This window comes from Populus nigra, chromosome 4, assembly GCF_951802175.1.
Source record: "Populus nigra chromosome 4, ddPopNigr1.1, whole genome shotgun sequence".
Lineage (NCBI taxonomy): Eukaryota > Viridiplantae > Streptophyta > Magnoliopsida > Malpighiales > Salicaceae > Populus > Populus nigra.
The window spans coordinates 3,555,204-3,579,223 of NC_084855.1; the positions used below are offsets into that span (position 1 = coordinate 3,555,204).

General features: G+C 37.1%; 3 protein-coding genes across 3 annotated transcripts; 1 reads left to right on the forward strand and 2 right to left on the reverse strand.

Annotated features, from left to right (window-relative positions):
• Nucleotides 1–604: 604 nt before the first annotated feature.
• Nucleotides 605–3,159, forward strand: LOC133691470 (fatty-acid-binding protein 1). Its single transcript, XM_062111986.1, has 4 exons — nt 605–1,038; nt 1,586–1,835; nt 2,206–2,297; nt 2,838–3,159. Exons 1-4 carry the CDS (start codon nt 636–638, stop codon nt 2,981–2,983), a joined length of 891 nt encoding a protein of 296 aa, XP_061967970.1. The 5' UTR covers nt 605–635; the 3' UTR covers nt 2,984–3,159.
• A 534-nt stretch (nt 3,160–3,693) lies between these two features.
• On the reverse strand, nt 3,694–9,928 carry LOC133691469 (protein TIME FOR COFFEE-like). Its single transcript, XM_062111985.1, has 12 exons — nt 9,475–9,928; nt 9,067–9,390; nt 8,835–8,983; nt 8,462–8,735; nt 8,024–8,372; nt 7,850–7,910; nt 7,672–7,761; nt 7,354–7,543; nt 7,151–7,217; nt 6,980–7,046; nt 6,479–6,865; nt 3,694–6,397 (listed from the first exon to the last, which is right to left on the reverse strand). Exons 1-12 carry the CDS (start codon nt 9,569–9,571, stop codon nt 4,622–4,624), a joined length of 3,831 nt encoding a protein of 1,276 aa, XP_061967969.1. The 5' UTR covers nt 9,572–9,928; the 3' UTR covers nt 3,694–4,621.
• Nucleotides 9,929–18,633: 8,705 nt separating this feature from the next.
• On the reverse strand, nt 18,634–23,581 carry LOC133692815 (ribosome-recycling factor, chloroplastic). The gene is made up of 11 exons (XM_062113962.1): nt 23,339–23,581; nt 23,074–23,239; nt 22,908–22,977; nt 22,676–22,771; nt 22,029–22,126; nt 21,606–21,717; nt 20,791–20,832; nt 20,366–20,422; nt 20,208–20,258; nt 19,555–19,611; nt 18,634–18,917 (listed from the first exon to the last, which is right to left on the reverse strand). The coding sequence occupies exons 1-11, from the start codon at nt 23,433–23,435 to the stop codon at nt 18,900–18,902; spliced, it is 864 nt and encodes a 287-aa protein (XP_061969946.1). The 5' UTR covers nt 23,436–23,581; the 3' UTR covers nt 18,634–18,899.
• Nucleotides 23,582–24,020: the final 439 nt, after the last annotated feature.

The following is a 24,020-nucleotide window of genomic DNA, read 5'->3' on the forward strand; positions in this document are numbered from 1 at the left end:
TTTTTCTTTCATTGTCGGAGAAGTGACTTGATTCTCTCTCTCTCTCTCTCTCTATATATATATATATATATATATACACATATTCTAAGACTACTTTGACTAACTTTGTCAAATAAAACATAAAATACTTCATTTATACACTTTACTTAATGAAAAAAACCTTTATAACCTTTAAATGGAGGGCTGTTTTTCAGATGAATCAATATCTACGTTTATAAAGTAGATATTATAAAAAATTAAAATATGAAAGATTAAAATTTATTTAGAAAAAAATATAAAGGTTAAAATGACTTTATAGAAGAAATTACATGACTCTCCTCCATTATCATTATCATCCCTCTCCAAATAGCTCGAAAAGAAAAACATCAAAATATGCCTTAATTTGAATGGCATGGTAGCTTCAACTTCCAATCTATGATCATTGTTTTTCATCCTGGGCCGTTCAATTTGCTAATGGAGATATATTGATCAGCCCAAATTACTATTAGGCTTTTCTCTCTTCCAAGTTCAGCCCAAAACAAAACCAGTTTGTATCAAACGTGCAGGTCACGTGCCACTCTAAGCATATATATATCCAAGTTTCAATATAATTTCAAAGAGAAACAAAAGATATTAAAAAGAATTTTTTAAAAACAATGGTTTCACTGCGCTTCCCGTTCTTGTTTTCTCAGCCCAAGAAACACCCCAACGGCATCTCCCGTACCATCACTTCCCGCTCCTTCCCCGCCACCACAACCACCGTGGCATGTGCCTTGGCCGCCGGAGCTGCCGCATTTGCAGGCATAGCAGCCACCCGCAACTCCAAAAATCCAAAACAAGATAACCCATTCATCCAAAACGCCCTGAATCTTCTCTTCTCCAATCACGTGCTGGCACCGTGGGCTTCACTCTCTCTAGCAGACCCTTTACCTTCAGTTGTGGAAACGAAGACCGGAGCAGCGTTTCCTTCGGTTATTTTCGAGTCTCGGAGACTTTTGGGAATTGGGCTGCGTAAAAAGACTATCTTGGGATTGAAGAACATTGATGTCTACGCCTTCGGTAATCACATTTACTGAATTTTAGATTATAAGCATTTTTTCCTTGATTTAATTTATGGGATAATGAACATAGTTTGTTTTATGAGTGAACAATCATGTTTAAGTGTAAAATTTTGAAGTTACTATACTGGTTTCAGAAGTAAAAATGTGGTTTGATCATTGCTAATAACAAAAAAGGAAATCACTTGCTACGTAGTAATAACTTTATGGTTAGATTTAGGTGAATGTTTTGAGGCACTTTATTATTTGTCAGGGACAAGTTTTGTACTAGTTTCATCCATGATTGAGACAGTTTAGTTTAATTTAGAAATGTGGCTATATATTTGACAGAATTTAGAAATATACCATTACTACATGTATTTGAAAGAATTTAGACTTGTATTAATGTGTAGGCAGTATTTAGGTTATTCTGAGAGTATATATTGTCGATGTATGACTATGACAACGAAAAGTAGTGCGTGTTTGCAAGATGTGAATTTTGAATAGATGTCTTCAAGGATGAAAGAACTGGTCAGTTCTTCATTTAATGGGAATATGTCAATTGGCAGGTGTTTATGCGGATGTTGATGAAGTGAGGAAAGTTCTGAGTGAAAAATATGGAAAACTCTCTGTTTCAGAACTCAAGGAAAGCAAGGAGTTTAAAGAGGATTTTATGGGAGGTGATATTGGCATGACTGTTAGACTTCAGATAGTCTATAGTAAGCTAAGCATTCGCTCTGTTAGAAGTGCCTTTGAAGAGTCTGTAGGAAGCAGACTGCAAAATTTTGGGGAACCAAATAGCAAGGAATTGCTTCAGAGGTAAGAAAAATTTCTTTTCCATCTAGTGATTTTCTTACCGTATGGTTATAGTATATGAATTTAATGGGACATAAATTTTTGAAGGCTCACAATTCTGAATTATTGCAGTCGTGGAGGTCACTATAATAATAATTTGCTGTTATGATACATCTGCAGCAATATATTCATTCTACATATCTCCATCTTGTTGATGTTTAGAAGAAAGTGTTTCTCATCTGACCAGTGTCCTTGAAAGTTGTTCCTAGAATTTTGGAAGGCCTAGTTGTGATTTCCTAAGAGCCAGTTGTTCATTCTGTTTTGGTTGATTGGTTATAAGATGTCACGAACTCTTGTACATCTCTTTTCCTCTTATAGCCATTTTTATGTGTAGGTTCACTTCTCAGTTTAAGGATGAATATAAAATACCACGGGGTTCTGTGATAGAGCTTTCAAGGGAGCAAGGCCATGTACTTCGCACAACAAGTGAGACCTCCCTATCTTTTGCATTCTTTTAAGGAAGAAAAAAAACCCTTGTATCTTATCCTTCATGGTTTTAAACTCAGCTCTTGTCATTGATTATGTTAAGGCCAAGAGGTCTGCTACCGCTCTGACCGCTTTGATGAGGTTTTGAAGTTCGGTCATGGCCCAACCAATAAAATTCTGATAAAAGATTTGATGGTGTGTGGATATTATTAATCTCTAGACTTCTGGGGATTACTGGAACATGTAAAAATATCAAAGTAGCAGTCATGTTGAGCTATTACGCAGGATCCATCAAATAAGTACAGCAGAATTAAAAATTTGTAACTATAGTTATCCAGAGCAAGCCTGTGAGCTCAGTAAATATCAACCTCAAGATTTAAGCGGACATGTCTAAACCATGCAATGCCTTACTGGCCTGGTGCGGTATATATATACCCTATCATATGTTATCAATGTATAAATAATTTTGTAATATTATCCGTCCTTTCCTTTTTTTAATATGTGAAAATATTGGATTGCATTTGCATTTAATTTCTGCAGTTGATGGGAAGGAGGTGGGAAGTATCCAGAGCAAACTCCTATGCCGATCGATTTTAGATCTATACATTGGCGAGGATCCATTTGATAAAGAGGCCAAAGAAGACATAGAAAGCAAGTTTGCATCTCTCCTTCAAGTAGATCACTGATCATATGTAGAATACTGCTGTGGATGACATCTCGAATAATCCTTGTGAGCTGCTTAAGAACTTTCAGGGATATGACCCAATTGTATGGAAGGTTTTGGCAGATTTATATATCTTTGTTATTGAACCTGTACTATTGATACGGATTATTTAATGAAAGAACAATGCTAATCTTGCCACCCTGAGTGCATCAATGAATGCCTGCCCTTGACGATCCAGGTCTCTGTCACCTGGTCCAGGCCAAGAGGTCTGTCATCTAATCATTTCGTTTCCATGTATCCCTCCCTACCCTTGACCATATGATCTCCTTAAACAGTGATAACCAATAATATCTGCACCCACTTTTACCGGAGTGGTATGAAATGATGAACTCGCAGCATCGCTTTATTAAATTAAATTCAATGGACCTGTGAGTCATGATAATGCAATTTACCTAAACAACAATGCTGATGTGATTCTTATCAACGCTGCATCACGTTCTTTTTTCTGTTCTTTTTGGAGCTGCTCCATCGCATGTGCTTTCTCTGTAATGGGGTTCCACATGCAGGCATCATCTATTTAGAACACACCCAGCATTCACATTCTACCCCGGGAAATGCCGGATAAAAAAGCTTGTGCAAGGCAGAACAATGGGACTGCTTTTGGCAATGGACGCATTTTCAAAGCTGCAATGTTTTGGTTAAATGATTTCAACCGACTTAACTTGGAAGATATAAGAAAATATGCCAATACGCTATAACTAATTATGTGATGCACAAAAAAATGCTAATACAAAAGGCTAAAAAGATCAGCTTGCTTCCAGCTCCATGCTATATATCTTCGACCTTTCTTCACAAGAACTTCTGTGCTCTTTTTCTGACTTCAAATCTTCACGGTACCCACACCCGTTCTCTTCTGCCCAGACAAGTCTTGGTCCACCAAACGTTGTACAAATGGATTCAAAATGTTTAACCAAGCCTTGGGGACATCGCGTTCTATTCTATGTTAAACATAATCGTATGGACACATCAGCATCACATTACACAAATCAAATTAAATTAGACCCTATCAACTAATATCACGGCCAACCATAGTTGCGACTATATGGTAGGCCTGCCGATGGGTGATGTTCAGATATGGTAGGTCCCGACTAAAATAACTTCAAAAACTGTACGCCTGAGACAGAGCCTATCTTTCCTTTTCATAATCCTGTCATCTCATTCACATCCTTGCCAAACTGATACAGTCAAAGTGGGCGGCGCACCTCGGGCATCCACGCAAGATAAGAACAAGTTCTTCCACGCTTGTCATAAAATCCCACATGCAACGAATCTTCCTCGCCTATTATAATCCATTTGCCAGCAGACATCTTAAATTGCCAGTCCCCCATCAAGAAGCCTCCCTATTTAATGCAAGACCCCCGTATCATCCAACTTCAGGGAGACAATCAACTGTTTTCTAGTCCTGCAATCCAGCTCTCACGGCTTTGATTTGAACAAGAAAGCAACAATACAAGAGTGGGCGGTAATGATAGAAGCAGAGCAAGTTGCAGCACCTTTGTGAACTGGCCACAATCACCCTTGCACCATCCGAAATTGAGACCGGATGGTAGTCCGAGTAACTGCTCCTTGATGAACACATCTGATAGATGGACTGCTGACTCTAGTATTTGAGTTCAGAAAGGTGGCTTGGGCATGCGCTTAAGATTGAAGGCACATTCCTACCACAAACCGGGGAGGACTTCTGGGCATTCCCACTTGAGGAGTTGTCACTCTGCTGTGATTGTATAGCAGGAATTGATGAATTAGCCTTGGCATTCATTGAAGTTGTTCTCGAGTTGCCACCACTAGATGGAGACTGGCAACTAGAGGATATTTGCTGCCCTTGTGGTGGCAAAGCAGACTTGGAACTTGACCCAAATGATATTTGGCTATGACCTTGTGGTACTCTTCCTTGTTGCTGGGAAGCATTCTTATGGACTGAGGTGTTGGATGCAGAGAGAGATGTAAGAGGTGCTTGCGAGGAAGGGATTCTGGATGAGTTCTTCCACTGGGGGTTTTGTGGAGAACTATTGCCCAGAGCTTGAGTGTGAGAAAAAATGGAAGCATTATTTGGAAACTTGGCACCAATAGAAGGCAAAGGCAGGCTGTTAGATGTTGATGCTTTACTGTCCGCTGCACCAATAGGCTGCTGGAGCTGTTGGTGCAAAATATGTTGCTTCTGAAGCTGAACTAACTGTTGTTGCTGAGAAGTTGAGCTTGAGTTGGCAGCCATTGGAATGCTTGTGGTTGCAGTGATGGATTGAGAAGGCCAGTTTCCAGTGGAAGGAGATGACATAAAGTTCAGAGTTCGAGCTGAATTATCAAAAACAAGTGTCTGCCCATTACCCCTGGTTGACTTTCCCAAAGGAGCTTTTTTTCCATCATCAGGATTGGTCGAACTACCTCCAGACTTCCCTTCGGATGGCTGGTGATTCTTCTTTTGTGTGGCTTGAGCTGCTGTTATAACCTGGTATCCCTGACGTGTCATGTCTGGGAAGCTTTGTAAGATGGGAGGATTTTGTGTCATAGCTGAGAAATTAAGGTTTGATGCTGTCTTGCTTCCATTGAAAGAGGCAAATGACATTGCAAATGCTTGAGAGGGGATAAGCTCTACTCCACCCTTTAAATTCTTTTCCTGCGACAGTTGATGTTGCTGTTGCTGCTTCTCACCATGATTTCCACTGCCACCAACAGTTGTAGATGCCATTAAACCAAAGTTTGGCTGAACAGGAACCATAAAATTAGGGCCATGAACACTTTTTTTTGAGTGACCGGCTCGGGTATCAGCAATTATTGGGGTGCTCTCCCCACTCATCTCAGTGTCAAGCTTCCTAGAGTGATGGGATTGCACATGCTGCTTCGGTTGCTGCTGTGACTGCATCATTGTCGAGGTCAAAAAATTAGCAGTGCTAACAAGTGCCCCTCGTGGTTGCCGACTTTGGGGTTGCTTGTGAGATGATGATGAGCCACTTGAATTACTTGCATTTTGATGTCCTGGTTGGACTACAGGTTGAGGTTGCTGCTGCTGAAGCTGGGATGGATGTAGCATCTGAGATGAGTAGAAAGACCCGTTAAAGAAAGGCAATGCTTGAGAAGGGGTTCCACCTCTAAATGTTGGTTGGTTTCCAACAGGAGTGGAGATGGAGAATGGATAGCCAGTGTTTGGTAGAATTGTCAAATAAGGAGTTTCGTTGGCTGCCAAATTTGGGTAACTAAAGCTCACAGCTGCAGCCATTGCTGGCAATGCTGAAGAGTTTGTTGTTAGTCCAGCTATCCCATTGCCAGGAAATGATGCATTGTTGATTGAGGAAGCAGATTTAGAAGGCCCCGTTTGACTTGTCATTGTTGCTGTGGACGCTTGATGCTGATTGAGAGAGAAGATGAAAGCAGGGCCATGCTACAATTTAAAAATAAACTTAGCAAAGATCTAAATAGTAAACTCAAAAATTAAACTACAATGCACAGGGTAAGACCATACCATTAGATTACCAGCGGGAACTGGCTGTGGAGGCTGAGGAGGCACAAGCTGCTGCTTCTTCTGTGCATCTATCAAGGCAGTACTCTCAGAGCCTCTATCTTTTCTAGTAAAAACTGGAATATTTGCCACAGCCTGCACTTTGTCCTGGGCAGGATTTAGATTCACAAATGGAAAGCTTCCTTGCAAAGTGCTTCCAATAATCATGTTTTCCGTGGAAGGCATTGCATTGAGATCCTTGGGCTTGGCTCCACATAGAGCAGCAGAGCCAGCTGTTGCTGGCCAGAAATGGTTCATCTTAATAAATTGCTGGTGTAAGCGAACATTGCAAGCAATATAATGGTGGGTTGCGCATCTCTTTGGCCGAGGTTGAGGGATAAACTGTGGAGGCTGCACATTTTCCAATAATTCAATGGCAAATTCAACAGCGAATTCAAGATGAAAATCCAAGGTATATGTATATATCACAGTTGGGCCTCGGTAAAAAGAACCGGCGTATGATACCTGTAATGCCTTGGGTGATCCGGCAGTGCCATCCATGGGCACAACCGTCTGAAAGGAAGGCATGTATCTGCAAATAAACATGAGTTACTTTATAATGATAAATCAAATACACTCATCAAGGATACATTTAAATCAAAGATTGAGAAGAAATTGAAGGCCTAGATATCGCACCCCAGAGATGGAAGATTACTCAGCCACCCAGGTAAAGCAATTGGCGAAGGCACTGAACCAGATTGAGCTGATAAAGAGGAGGATGAAGATAAAGTAATCATCAATAATTTCTCTGGGTCAAAAAAATAAAATAAAATAAAATAAATCTATATGACAGCTGTTAAAGTCACCCCCCTGATCCCCAAGTTCAAGCTTTGAATTACCAGTAGTCTCCACTTTAGAAATGGTAGCTTTAGGTAGCAGTTTCTGCTGCACATTGCGATGCGGCTTCTCAAAATCAAGTTTTAATCCACGCTTTTCTCCAACTGTCTTTATCTTCTCTTCAACAATCACTCCTTCCTTCTTCACCAGACTGTCCGCTAATTCTTCATTCTTAACCACATTTTCCATTTTCTGCAACATAACATAGAAATGATTAGTATTGAGTTCCAAGTAAAACAAAATTACACAAAATGTCAGAGTCAAATCCAAGCTTAAAACTAAAACAGGGGAGGTGAATTAGTTAACAAGTACATGCTTACCATTGCCACATCTTGGGCTGCAGGCTTAGGATCCAATGACAAATCGACAAAGCTGTCCTGTTCTGGAGAAGACGCCATGGGAGGAGGAGCCTGTTGGAAAGCCATTACACTCCTGAGAAATTTCAACAGCAATATACCAATGGAAATGTAACCGGAATGCGACAAGATAGATCCTCACCATCAGATCGATCTTGAACTTCTCCTCTCTCTGGTTCTCTACCTTTGACACGGTTGAAGTCCTGAGAAACCCCATCAGATAGAGCAAGGAAAAAGATGAGAAAATGGGATATCTAACTAGATATCTGAAATCATAAGAAAACAAAACAAAAGGAAAAAGATTCATGGCACTAACGATTTTTCCAACAAGGAATCATGGAAATCAACATCCACTTTATTGCACACAGGCGACTTCTCTTCTGGTAATACAGAATTTTCCCAAGTTAAGACCCCAGATTCTTCAATTGCCAGTTTGGAATCCTGTTGTTTAATGGCTTCCTCCTGTGACTCTAACCCAGACACAAGTTTGGAAGCACCCATGTCATGTGGAACCTCAGACGATTCTGCGCAAAACGATGTTTTTCCCGATTTTGTCGGTGAAATTTCCATTTTTGCATCCCCTTCCCTTTCATCGGTAACAGCAGAAGCAATTAAACCATTTTGAACCACAGCTGAATCAGCATCCATTATCTGCGTCTTCGATGCTGCAAATTTCATTGGAAATGGAAATTAAAACACAAATATCATAAAATATCCATCTCCACAATCTGGACTGGTAGATAAATATACCCACCCAAAACAAGTAAAGAATCAGAAGCAGAGGCATTATTTTGGTTCAATATCGATGTCTGAGCAAAGTTTGAATTCGGAGACGACTTGGAGTCGTTAGCATCCGTTGAATCAAGCTTCTGCAGATCATTTTCAGCCTTCTCCTCCTTCTTAGACCCGTGTGATTGCTTCTTCAAACCATACAAAACCTCTGCAATCTCAATCTCAATATCTTCCTGAACTGAACTAGAAGAACATTTCGACACTTTTGGAGGCCGAGTCTTGGGTCCATTTGGTTTCTGCAAATAAACAAAAAAAAATCTCCACCCTTCAAATATAGTCCAAAAATCACAAAAAAAATAAACATTAACAAAGCAGAACGAAAAAAATATACAAACCGTCTTTTTTCTGACTGAAACATTCGATGAAGAAGGCGATGCAGCCTCAAAACTCCTACTCGCCGCCGGTGAAGTCGAAGCTCGCCTATCTTCACTACCAAATCCACCATTTCCTGATACCCGACTCTCATGGGACCTCTTCACAGAAGCTGCAAAACCAAGAATCACTATTAATTCACCCAAAAAAAAATTCATATCAAAACATAGTTACTCAATCTACAAGTATTTTTACCTGACCGAGCCTTTCTCGGCACAGAGACACCAATCATTTCATCTGCAGGCACTCTAAAACCAGCAACTTGTTTTACAGCTCTTGGCGGCGGCCGCAACCGAGAAACTCCGCCATCTTCAATTTCATACTCATCTTCGTAACCAATGCTTTCTTCTGTTGTTTCTTCTCCTTCTTCTTTATTACTTCCTTGTACTAACCTATCTCCTCCTCCTCCTCTTCTACTACGCTTATTCCTACTCGATAATTCTCGATCTCTTTCCCTTTTACTCCCTCCCCTCTCTCTCAGCCTCGCCGTTTCTTGTAACTCTATTTGTCCATCCTCCTCTGCAAATAAAAAAAATGAAAAATATTGTTAGTTCAGTTATATATATTGTTAAATATTGTTAGAGAAATTGTTAAGTTTTATACCAGGAGAATCTCTTGTAGCTCTCTGCTGTCGCCGTCTTGATAGTCCGTTAGAGGCTGCCATGTTGGATGGTCTTCTACCTTCTCTGTTTCTATCCATAAATTTTGACCACCTCTTTCTAACACTCAATATCTAACAGTTCCCGGAGAAACAACTCCCTAGCCGGAAATTCACCATAATCGCCGGCTACAATAAGGAGAGTTTCTGATTTCTACAAAGGAATGTTATCTAGAAGAGAACAAACAAGGAGCACCGCATCAGATAAACGGTGCGCTCTTTCTCTAGCTTCTCTCTGTTTCTCTTCTCTTGAGCGGTTTTTGGCTGACCTTCTTCTCTCTTTGTTTTTCTTTCACCTGGTTGTTATTGTGTGTTCTTTTTGTGCCCTCTATAAAATCTCATCTCTTTATCTGCTTTTTTTTATGCCGTGTTTGTTATCGTGTCCATTCGCTCAGCATTTAACCTACTCCATTCCGAAGATGGAAGGCTCGGATTAATCACTTGCTTTATTTGGTTATTGGTTGCCTTTGGATTGGCTTTAAACGGACGGCTACTGATGGCCGAAGCCAACATGGCAGATGTGTCCTTGTTCCTCATAGAATATAGTAGCCCCTGCATGAATGAATGAATGGCCACGTGTCATTTTATATCTTTTGATTATCTTTTCTGCATTTTATCCACGATTCCGCATCCTCTCACGCGCCTTAGGCACGTGAAGACTATTCGTCTTCGTAAAGGGTTGCTACCTTGCTGCTGTCCCTGATCTGCACATTTGCCGAGTGTTGATTCGTGCAGAGAAACCGGAAGCAAATATCTTTTCCCCTACATAGATTGCAGCCGGTTACTCGTGGAAAATATATTACAAAAAAAAATTGAACGTAAAGTCCATAAAAAGAGGATATAATAATCATGTGGGGCTTGAGTCCCCGAAACAACCGCTCCAGCCGGTCAAAATCAGCATGGCCCGCTTAACTACCAAAGTGCTGGAAGCGGGACCCGCATTGTAAATCGACGAATAAGATTGTTCGGACTGTTGGTTGAAGCCATAACTGACGTTGGATAAGAATCCGACGTGGACATATCATAATTTTGACAAACCATTTAAGAAAAGCAAGTCTGACCTGGCACCTCACAGTCAACCTCGTCGAGCTTCAGAAAGAAGCCCGAGATCCCCGCCGTCTGTATGATTCAATCGGACGGTCCATTTTCTTCCGGCAGCATTGCATATCCTCATGTTTCCACTTTCCACTATATTCATATTTATTTATTTATTAATAAAAAACTAGATATTAATATTTTATTAAATATTGATGTTCATTTCATGAATACTATTTATAATTTAACATGAAATAAATTAATAATATATATTTTTGAGGTGTATATATATTAAATAATAAAATTATAAATATTATATTAAATGAATACTGTGTTTTTGAGTTTCTACTTAAAATTGAAAATATATATATATATATGTATGTATGTATGTATCCCCCCGTTATTCAATAAAAAAATTAATTATCTAAAAAAATATTCAAATTAACATATTTGACATAAATTATCATCCATAATTATTATTATTTAACTCAAGTGTTACTACGTGTGTTTAGTAATCTGTTTTTCAAGATATTTTCTTATTTAATTTTTTAAAATGTTTTTTTTTATAATTTTAATTTGTTAGTATAAAAAACTTTTAAAAATATTATTTTTAATTAAAAGTACCGTGTAGCATTGCTACGCATACTCTGTCGTGAGTACATGATGGGACCACATATAGGATAGGAGGTCTCCATACCAACTGGAACGGATGACATGGCAGATAGATGACGTCATCTCATTCGAAAGAGGAGAATGGCCGGATGCGGCTCCATGATGCAATGTCCCCAATGCCTGAAGCGAGTATGGATGCTTTTTAATTCTTCGATTAATATACTCGCGCTTCCATTGGCTGAACCGCGTAACTTTTTCAAAAAGAAAAAAAGAGTGCGATAGAAGGCGAGTGTGGTGATGCTTGTGAGTATCAGCGGGTGTTGATAGGAGGAAAGGTTTTTTCTCTTTAATAGAGAAAGGCCACGTGTAAAAGAGAGCACGATCCAAGGCGCAATCACGACAGGGAGGGGCGAGCGAGTGAAGCTGAATGGGTAGAGTAGGGGAGTGCTGGTTGCGAGCTTGGAACTGCTGGTAGCCGACTGGCCTCGGATCTCGATATCGCCACGACATCTCCACTTTTGAATGTTTTATTCTTTTTTTATATATAATTTATAATACTCCTGATAATAGAATAGAAAACGCAGCGTAAACAAGTCCCGCCAAATGTTACGGTGTTTATTTATCATTGTGCTCCGTTATGTTTTTTAAATTATTTTTCATAAAAAAATCAAAAATATATTTTAAAATAAAAAATATTTAAAAAAAGAATGCTTACCAAACATAAATATTAATTAAGTTTATGAACCGAGCAGCGTCACCTCTGCCTGTCCTATGATTGTACCGACTCTCTTCAATAAAAACAAAATGAAAAATATATCTGAAAAAATAAAACTAGATGGGTACTTTTTCTAATGAATGCACCGAGGACAGTCTCAGGTAGAAAATTTTTATACGGCGTAGACCTCCCTATCTATCCTACAGGTAAAAGAAATGTGCAAAAGTTTCTTCAAGCCGGACATTATTAATTAAGTTTATGACTGGCCTTCTCTCATCATGTTTACATGATATCATGGAAAACAAGAACTATGAATAAATATAAATTAGTTTGATTTTAATAAAATATTATATTATGATATATTCATCTTCATTCTAAATTTATTATTTATATTAAATAAGTTATGTGTTATTTACGTTAATTGTGTTTTAAAACTAAAAATAGTTATTTGAATTATCTAAATTATCTTTTATAATATAATTGTGGCTATCTGAACTGTGATATTTTCTAAATATTTTTCTTCTCTTGTTATTGCATACGAAGCTTCTTCTAACTGTGTTAACTTACCAAAACACCCCCTCCTTCTGTCAAAAATTACAGCAGTCTCTTCCCTTCTCCAGAAGGATGCTGAGGAGCTTCTTTTAGCTGTGGTAACATTCAATTGCCCTTTTTTTTCTCCGAACACGTTCGAATGAAAAGGTCGGGTCCTTTGATGCACGTCAATTTAAAAAGTCTATGTTTCATAAAACTCAAAGAATGTTTTTCTCACGTGAGTCTTGGAAGTATTGTGACTGGGAAAATCAACGCCGGCCTAATAGAAGAAAGAAATTAGCAAGATTTTGATCGTTCGAGGGTAATAATGGTGAAGTCGATAAAGAAGGGACCAAGTCGAAATGTATTCTCAAGATGGAGGGTGTATTTGTAGTTTGCTAAAAAAAACCACACCAGTATTAAACGCCCATGGATTTTATTTTATTTTTTATTATCTTCATGTCGATCCATATGTGTGTATTTTAATTGAAATTCGAATATATTAATCGTAATTGCTGATAACATTTATTCAAGAGAATTTGGCTGGCTTCATGTGATATAGCTAGCAAGGACATGCTTTAAATTAATTCGAGAACATCATAGTCAAATGATAGGTGTGGCCATTGATTTGTCAGCTAGTCTAGCAATACTTCAAAATTAGTATGCTATCGATTCGGAATCATGAGCCTTGATTCCGACCCCGATTTTCTATTCGAAATGATATCAAACCTAACTTGCAAGCAAAATTTTCATAGTTGAACTACAGCTCCAACTTCAACTCGAGAAAAAGTTTGATTCTCCAACTGAAAGACCCTTTTCAAATTTTTTAGACTAGTGGAGGGGTGATGGAACGTTTAAAACTATTTACCAGTCCCTGTGCCACCACTGAGGTGGCCCTGTAGGAGGGTTGATGGGTTAACGAGTTTTTTCGATGATTATCTCGAGAAAAAGAGAGGACAATGCGTAGGCCATTCGAGGTTATCTTTGTGACATGGAAGGGCCAACGGGCATGGTTACCATGGTGGATGTGATATAAAATGGTCCATGGTATACTTCTTGTACACTTCAACCTATTAAATTCAATTGAATTCAAAAGTTTATTTTAATGGTCAAGAAGCGTTTTTTTTTTTCTTTTTGATCATTGAAGTTCAAGTCTCGAATTAATTATGAGAATTAATTTTTAAAAAAAATCAATAAATTCATCTTTAAAGTTTTATCAAGAGTGCATTGTAGTGGGTTCATATTTTGATTTAATTTTTTATGTTCAATTTATCATGTGCTTTCTAAAATACCCTCTTGAATAAATAAATAAAAGCTGGTGTGTGTGTATATATATATATATAGCAAAATATAGCAAAGAGAATATTTTATTTTATGAAAAAATAAGGTATAGCAAAATATTTTATCTTGCAAAAAAAAAAAAAAAGAGGAATAAAACAACAACATAGTCACCTACAAACAAGTCGTGATCGAGTTACACGCGTATCCTTCAGGCGCATCAAGAAAAGCACTCGAGCAGCATTGTGAAGAGAATATTTCAAATGCTCGCTGGTTAGTTGCGGTTCAATGTCCTTTGCTTTGAGTATAAATCCAACATTCAACACTAGATACATGTTGGAGGCATTATTCTATGCAAGAATGATTCAAATCAAAGCAAGCTTCTATTGTTTTTCTTCCACTTTGGAAAAACAAATGCACCCATTACATATTTTACTCAAAAAATTATACTAGTAAATTATTCATTCTACTCTATCATCATGCATGTGTTAATGAATAATTTCGATCCAAAAATTTAATTTTTTATATGAATTATAAAGATATGTTTTGTATTATTTTTTAATATATTTTCTCATAGTAAAACATTTTTGGTTTATAAACTCGTATCAACTTATACTTTCAATTAATTTTAAATGGAAAAGATAATAAGAATAATAAAATTTAAACTCGTTATTATTTAGTCATTAATATTCTAGGATCTTGTTAAAAAATTATTTCAATTAAAAAATTAAATTATTAAGTGAGGATTAAAATATAATTTATATCATGATTTACCGATATAATTTAATTATATTGGAAGTGCATGGTAGGAGTTTTAAAATTCTTATTTGTAATAAAAATAATAAAAAGCATTAAAAGCTTCTTTTTCCAACAGCCAGGCATGAGTATTCTATGTATTAATCTCAAAAAACAAAGGAATCCATCCCACTCTTCCACTTGCTAACAATGTCTTGATTAAACAAGTTTGAGCGAATCCTAATCAGCATTTTATGATTGGTTTACGGGTTTATTAAGCTCACATGTGTCATGTGAGTAGATGTATACTAGTTCTGGTGATTGCAATTCATCGTGGGGCAGATTATTATGATTGGTTTACCGCGGGTTTATTAATTGATAAGCCAAGAAGAAAATAAAGAGTACTGTAAAGCTATTTTTAAAAAAAAAAATTATAATCCAAGTCATTAGATCTCAAAAATTTAATATAAAAAATCATGAAATATAATTTTTAATTAATTAAATATTAAATAATAAATTTTTTAAAAAAATTTAATTATATAAAAAAAATTTAAAAAATAGCAATTAAAAAATGAATATCAAAATTAAAATACAAAAAATATATATATTTAATCGAAGTGTTAAATGAAAAAAATAAATTAATTTAGTAAAAGAACAAAAACAATAAGGATTAAAATTAACATAAAAGATTAAAACAATGAGATCGAATATTACTAAAACTTTTACAAAAGAGACAAGGATAACAACTAGAAATCCAAAGAATAAGGACCACATTGAAGAATATAACATTTGATGAATTAGAATTGAATGATGAAATTGAAAACAAATAAAATTTTTATAAAAAAATTAAGATAAAAAATTATAAATTTTAAAATAGGGATTGAAGTTGAAATATCAACAATAAAAAATGTCAAGTTGTATTTTTCTATGGAGAAAAGGGAAAAGAAAGGGAAAAAAGCCTATTGACACCAAATTAAACCACTAACAGGGGTTTATGCCGCATCTATAAAAAGAGAACATGGTAGCGCTTCCAACGACACAACAAAATGGAATTTTTTTATACCAGGAGGTGCTATATGCACCCCCAAAACAACATGAGAGCCTCCCACGCACCCACCTTTGTTTTAGACAAATATAAAATTGCTCCCAGATGACTTTGTAATCATAAAAAAATCATTGTGAGAAGCTGAAAATATCCTTCGACCCTTAATTTTTTTTATTTGAAGCATATTTTGTAGTTTCAGTATGCATTTTAATTGTTTATTATTTTTACATTTATATTTAAATAAATACCAAAGTGCATCTGGACTGTAATTATAATAGTAAAAAAAACATTGTGAAAATACAAAAATAACTCTTGACACCAAGTTTAGGTTTTTTGCTTCCTGTGCTATTTGAGTTATTTTACTATGAAATCAAAATGAAGAAAATACTTATTTGTTTTTGTTTTATTTGATAATAACAAATAAAGCATGTAAAAATAATCAATGTCCTTGTAAACCTGTTTTTTAAGGTTTTTTGAGTGGAGATGAAAAAGTGTCATTATACTATTCAAGCGAATAATGATAATAGATGTAGAGATATATTACTTTACCAGGCGATTATTTAATTTGCGTGAGGGCATAGCTTGATCTTGATTAGTTTAGTATATCTTAATATTCTAATTGGCGGGGCTTAATTACTTTGCTATATTATATGACCAGAGACAACTAAAACAAATGTATAATATGGTAGTGGGTTCAGAGTTAAGACAACTCATCCAAAGCCACTTTGTAACTATATTATAAAAACAAATCATGGGTTTTTTTAAGTATATAATAATTAAAGGATAATCAGATCCAGCTGGGGTTAAAAAGGCCACAAAGTTGAAAACATATTCTAGTCCCGACGATCTTGTCAATGTGGCTATCATTTGTTTATTGTTCCGCACTGGAGCAGCATTCTAGAGGGCTTTAGGGAAAGGAGCCACCTTGTTGCCTTGTCTTTTATTTATTTATTTTTATATAATAAAAACGGTCAAGGCATATTTAAAATATTGTTTATTATATCAAGATTAAATATTTCAGCAAGTCACAAAACAAGTGATATGCATTGGATTGACGGATTTAGAAAAAAATATTATTTTTTTTCCGGTTTTCTCTTAAATTCAACAATAAGAGGATTGTAATTAATAAATCACTTGGTAGACTGAACCAATACCTCAAAGGTTTTGTCCCATTTTTAGTTAGGTATTAGCATAGTCAAGCAACGTACCAAATTGAAATACAATATTCAGGCATGTCTTTCTTTCTCTATAAAAATGGTGTACTTTCTTTGTTTTTGTAATTGTTTATGCGTATATGTGGGCTGGAAGGGGAAGGTGTGAGACGGTAAATTACCAAGCTTCCAAACAAGAAACTACTGCACTTTCAAATAAATAATTTAGAAAAAAAACTCTTCACGGAAAGTAGAGGAGACGGTAAATAGGAATTTAGAATTCAAGCAACAAATTGACACCCGTAAAAGAACAAATAAATTCGGAGCATTTCTTTTTTTAGTGTGTTTTGAGGACTTGTTACATTGAAATTACACAAGATAAGATGATTGAAGGGAATGCCACCTTCCTTGACTTGGGGGGTTTTAACTTTTTAATTTGGTTGGGTTCAGAGGATCTGTTGAACCGGCACACCGGCCCTTTTACAGTCTTGCATGACCCTATGGCCCAGCGTGCCTTCTCTTTTTATCTTCAGGTCCCATACCTAAGAATGTGATAACAGCCTAGCATCGACTTTCCTGCTGCTGTTTTTTTTTTAAAAAAAATTTAATTAGGACTAAACTTAGTAATGCAGAGGGTCATATACAATTCCACTCCTATTTGTTATTCTCATGTGAGACTCGAGAGAGCCACACAAAGATTGCATCTTTTGATGCTACAAGAATGGAATTGACACGGCCACCCCATTTTTATATATATATATTTTAAAATTTTTGGTGAATTATCGATTGAAAATCCACACAAGAATATCGAGTGCCCTGTGCTGCGAGCCATGAAAGTAAGCTGTGCAGATCATCCCAATATCAGCAGGAAAGTTCCAGTCGGCAACCGACTCACACCGTCTACTATTTATTAGCTGGGGTTACCTATGCCATTGAGTTATGCTAGGAAGAATGAGACAGGGGGGCATAGAAAATGATTTTGCTTTGGAGAGTAGGTGCAAACCGTTGAAACTGGGTCCCAGCCCCCCTATTCGAGCACCATCTCGACTCGGTCCACAGGTGGCCAATTGACGAGAGGGACTATGATGGGTGGACATGGTATCTTGATAAATCACTGCTTTTGGTTTGAAATAAAGGACGGGGGGATGCTCATGATATCCCTCCTTTAAAATGCAAGCAAAAGCAACTTATCCTCATTTGTCAAAGGCGTATCGCTTTGCCCGTGAATCCAAAATTGCAAACTTGGTCTAAAAGGAACCAATCATCAACGCACCTTTGCACAATAAGGTGGTGGTCCACTGGCCCTACTCCTCACCGATCCTTCCATGATATACAATGTTTTTACGAAGTTTCCTCCAAGCAATTATTTGCACGCAACAACACAATTCTCCCTCTTGTGGATAAATCATGAGATCATAGTCCAATTATATGCCACTCAGATCTAAAAACAGTCGAGAAGATTCTTTTTCTCATTGAGTTGGACAGAACCCTTGACTGTAGCAATCCAGTCCACTACCTGATCCTAAACAAGCCCATGAATGGTAGCCGTGCTATTTCCGGCATCCTTTCGACATCCATTTAACCAAGAAAGAAACAATAGCAAGTGGCATCACCTCCCCTCGCCGCCTTTAAAAGATCTTCCCCTGTCTTGTCAGTCTCTGCATGAATGCGATCTATTCCAGGAGAGTGGCATGCACAAGCTTGCTCGTTCTCAGGATTTATCTACGAGGAATTTGTTTAATTTACAGCTAGACTTTCACTTGAGTCCATTCCTACTTTATCGTGTTTCGGAATAATATACTGGGTTCCAATGCCCAGGCGAGGTATGCATCTTTGCCCCCGTCTCCTTTTATGCGTAGCACAGCAGTCTGGTCCGTACAGTATTATGGCCAATCACGCACCATCTGATGCATGTAGAGTCTCATACAAGAATCACGAGTCCCTTCAGAAGAAGGAATGTTGGGAAAATGAAATGGGGATAAAGTTTGTTACCATGAGAAAATCAACGACAAAGTGGTGATTTCTTATAGTTACCGAACTCCTATCTTGTACAAACAGAGCCTCAAAGATAAGTTTGAACAGTGCTGTACAGATGTCTAACAAAAACTCACACGGCCAGCCGTTCATCCTTCATTTCCGAAGAAAACATCGACCAAATTCTATTTACTCTTCACAACTACCTTTTCGGAGAGGTATGGACGGTTCATCATAGATTCATCTCAAAGAAGAGCCTTGGACTGGAAGCTCATACATACGCATAATGTGTTGTTAAACCTTCAGCAACTCCTGAAAGACAGGTCAGTCCATCAGCGCACCACTAGAAATGAAATTACTAAAAAAACAGGAAGCTGAAAATAACAGCAGTGTAGTAAATAATCACAGCCAGGCATCAAACAGAATGCAGAACTCTTGGTCCATAATGATCAATCCCTCTTAATTTTATTCTTTATCTCATATTGAGCTTCATATTTCAGAACAAATATTTCCAACATGCGTCTTCGAACCATAGACAATTTGACACTTTTGGTCAAGTTGAACAAGCTGGCCTAACATGATAAAAACTAGCAACTTTATTCCGATGTGACGTGTGGCGGTATTCTTGTGTTTGATAGGCATGCAAGTTCTGATATGATATGAATGTGAAAAAATACCAAGGCCCACTACCCTACATCTCTCCCACATGGTTTCCATTAATTTCACAGAAATGTCAAAAAGAGATGAACGGTCACCTTTTCCACAAGAGATCTACCCCATCCATTCTACCTCTAAGTAAAGCAATGAAGATCACCATGGATTCACATCTATGATATAACTCATGCAAGAAGTACACTCCCTTAAATAATAACAGATAAAGGCAAACTCTCATCTAAAAGTCATCACATATTTGTTTCCATTCTACGAGTTTGATTAGCAGGGAGTTTACCTTTTCTTTTTGTTTGAAAATGTTATCTAATTTCTTCATATACTCATCTGTAAGTTTCTGTAAGAAGAAAATGATGTTAACTGCGAATGGCAGAAAGAAAAGAAGATACAAACAGACAAGAGAATATAAAAAACAGAAAGGGAAAAAAAAATGAGAACATAAAAAGAGAATACAAAACCCTTATCCTTTCCAGCTAAAATTTCTGTGACAAACTATAGGGACTTATTTCAACTCCCATCATGATAATTTCTTGCACATTCCAATAGCAACACGACACACTGGCATTAAACTATTTGGTTATCCTTAAAAAAAAATTAGTGTGCTGTCCCAAATGCATTTATCCAGTCATGACAGCAAGTATAGAAGTTAATACAGCACTAGCGTGTGATAAGTTACACAACTTAAAGGAATTTTCCAGGAAGAGCTCAAACCATGTGGTGCTTGTAATGGTAATCATCACACCACAGACCTGTTTGACAACCCTGAATAAATACAGGTCCATTGTATGCTTGAAATCATCACAATCAAGCCAATTTCAAGAACATAAAAAAATTTGGACACCTCACTGCTGCGGCTAAAAGAAGCCACAGTTCACTGATACCAAATCCAAATGGCAATTAATAATGAGATACACATTTCAAGCATCATCATACCTGCAAATCACTTGACAAATCCTTCACATTGTCTTCTGAGAGCTTTTTTTCCTGAAGGGGAAAAACAAACAGAATTAAGTTAATAAATGAGTCACCGAGAAGAGGATGAGATAAAACCAAGTAGAGTGACAAAAATGAATTGGTTTCTTGATTCAAACCTTCTCGAGTTTCTCATATGCTTTCAATGCATCTCTTCTAATATTCCTCAACGCCACCTACAAACAACATATCAAGAAAAAATCATCAGTTAATGCAAGAGGAAAGAGGTTGTCTGTTTAGTGGAGTATGCAATCAATGCAAAGAACAATACAGTAAGCAAATGCAACTGTAGAACAGATTCATCAAGGTGAATGATTGATGCCGTTGCTAAACCCGAGCATGAGTGTTATTGCATGCATTCAAGATACAAGTGAAAATTTGCATCTTTATAGCACTAGTTACAAATTTACGGAATGAAAAACTCATTTATAAATCAATTGCATCATTCTTGTGAAATCACTTAAGATTTCCCTACCATGATCTTATTCAAACAATCAAAACAATAATGATCTGTCTTAAACCACTAACTAAAAGTGCAATGTACCTTTCCTTCTTCAGCTAATTTGGCCACCATCTTTGATAGCTCCTGCAGATAAAGAAGATGAAAAAGAAAAGGTTGAAGATACATGTGCGGCCAATCTTTAAAAACATCTGAAGGAACTTGCCCAAAAATTCTTCAAAAAGTACCACCATTCTATGTTTATCAAACAGTATAAGAAAGTTAGCTATTTATTTTGTCTATATTTCTGATTTATACAACCATGGCTTTCTAAATATATAGCATCGGTGTGAACCAAAATCACAAATAAAAACTTTACAGATAACAAAAAACTTTAGCCAAGATCAGGCTGACTGCTTCCAGCACCAAAACTCTAATAATGTACGTAGTGGAACTGTCAAACAGGACTTGTGTGGTTAATTTGAAATGAGGGTCAAGTTCTAAGAAAATATAAAACTATTGATGGGCTCAATTCCTCTTCAAGACATGATTATTGAAAACAAGGAATGAATAGTTGGGGAATGATCACTATTTATGGGACAAAAGAAATGTCAAGCCAACAAAGTGGAGGATCGCTAGCTCCAAGAGGCAAGGTGCTATATGAAAAAATCATGCATAAGTTGCAAAGCCACATCCAACTTACATCATCAACAAGAACTACAAGTAAAAAATGATACTTCTTACTGAATTCATAGTTAAATGAGTTGAGCGAGCATGGCAATAATAACTTTTAGCTGTCTCTATATTCAAGAATGTTTGAAAAGCAATGAAAGACAAAAAAAAAAGGTCTGAGGGATCTTCAGGTGAATATGAAAATTACTACTTGCTACATTCTGAGAGACCATAGGAAGGAAAACTACCTTCCTTCTTTCAGATGTCAATTGAGGAATAGACATCCTTATCACTTCTCCATCATTGTTTGGAGTCAAACCTAGATCAGAGCTGACAATGGCCTTCTCAATAGCCTTTAAGCTGACAAACATGACATAAAAATCACAATGACTTTAAAGTTACTCTTCCAAATATACAATATCCAGCTCATACAGCGTAAAGCAACTGTACAATTATCTCTCTTTTGGGTAGCCTGCTAACCAGAAAACACTGATGAATTGGCAGAAAAAATTAGTGGTGTATATGGTTTGCCCTATAAATCCTGTGCTAGTTATATGAGAAGCTAAATTTTTTTTCCTTGCACTCTACTTTTTTTTCTTCAGTAATGCTTGCTTTTAGTAATTTTAATGTGTTTATTCCAGATAGTATCATCTCCTCCCTTTTTGTATTACCTGGATTTGTCATATGGCTGGACCAAGAGAGAACTTGCATCAGGAGTACTGATTTGAGCTATGCTCTTCAAGCTGACTGGAGTTCCATAATACTCCACCTGTAATGCATATTTTTCATAGCTAGTCCAAGACAATGCACAATAGTTCCGCAGAAAACCAAATTAACAATATGGTAGAATTAAAGTGCCATGGTTCTCTTCATATAAAAATATCAAATTCAATCAACTTGCAGACACGCGCTACTTTCCCAGCAATCAAGAAACAAATAATTAATTAAGGTTGCCTTTTCACACATTGCATCCATCATCTGTCATGAAAACATTTTCTACGCTAGATTCCTAGCTGAAGGAAGTTTTCCTTACAAACCATCCGACAGCAAAGCAATCAAAATTTGGATAAGGCATCCTTCGAGTGGCTTAATGAATGCACAAAGAGAGACACCATAGATGATGCATCAAACAGATTGTTACTACCAAAATCCTAGTACCAATACTTTATTACTCAATAGTTGCTGCGGCTTAGTCTCTTTAATCAATTAATCTCAATAATGATCCAGCAAAAACACGATAAAAAGCATACATTATACAATGTCTACACACCAACCACATGTGAATCACAAATGAAATCACACAAAAGCAGACTTGTACCTCAATCTTATCTAGCATCGATGGATTTGCTCTGCCTGTCCTCACAGAATTAAAATTGGCTCTCATGGTATCAATAGTCTTTTCCATCCTTCCTTTCTGATAAAAACAGACATTGATTTGTCAATACATTCCCTGGTAGTAAAATTCCATAACTCTATAGGATGGATTTCAAATTGAAAAAAAAAATATACATCTTTTTCTAAAACTAAATTTGAGAATCAAAAACACTTACAGCATCATCCTCAATCAAAGATTTCTCCGCTTCGATTTCTTCAATAGTAGCATTCCTCACCACTCCTCTTCTGAACATAACCTAATCAGATTCAATATACAGACATCCAAAATAACAACGCCAACAACCTACTCCTTGATAACTAAAAATGAACAGAAATGCTTGCCTGTTTTGCAGCAACCGCTTTACAGAAACGGGCTTGCCGGAGAGTTTGGTGGAGCCGTTACGGAGACTGGAGTAGTTAGCAGAAGAGCTCCACAAAGACACGCTAGTAGCACCAATACTGTTGTAACCAACCTTGGCGCAGTGGGGCCCTCCTCTATGAAATGAACCTGTAAAACTAATATAGCATTGCTTGAAATGTGCGAAACATTTTTTTTTATTTAAACAAAAAAAATGTCATACAGTCAGAGAATAAGGATTAGGAGTACCTGTGAGGGAGAGGAGGGCTTTGGGTGGGTTTGGGTTGGGTTGAAAGATGGACCTCAGTGGCGGTGGCGTTGTTGGTGAAGAGAATGGAGCTGCCATCAGAGATAAAGTTTTAGGCAGAGGTTTTGGGGACTTGGAGGAAATAGCAGGAGCTTGGTCTTGGCTTGTCAACAGTAAGAGGGAGGGATTGTGGATAAGGAGTAGCAGGAGACCTCTCTGTTTGGATGCTGCGGCTAGAAAATCCCCTGTTCTGGAAAAGGGCTACAGATTGAGTGGGCCAAATCCATTCTTCTTCGATTGTAGTTTCCCTGGCCACTGCCAAGCTAGATCTCTCTGTTTGGATCCTTGCCATGATTGCACCAAACTCACGAGCTCTGTTTGCCTAAGCGCTCGTTGGGCCCTGCGGTCCTTCTGCTTTTGCCTCTATTTATACCATTACCCAGCGGGCCAAACGATCCAAAATTACTTGATGGAGGAACTTGGACCCGTTGTGATTGTCCTTGTGATTTAAGGACTTGGACCCTTGTCGAAATCGTTCGATGAAAAATAATAACTTGGGTCCTAATTATAGAACGAAGTTTTATTATCGTTGAAAACAAAAAACAAAAACGAATTCGTCCTCTATCTCCGATCAGAAAGCAGATTCAATAAATTATCCTTTTTAATAATATGGATGGATTTAAT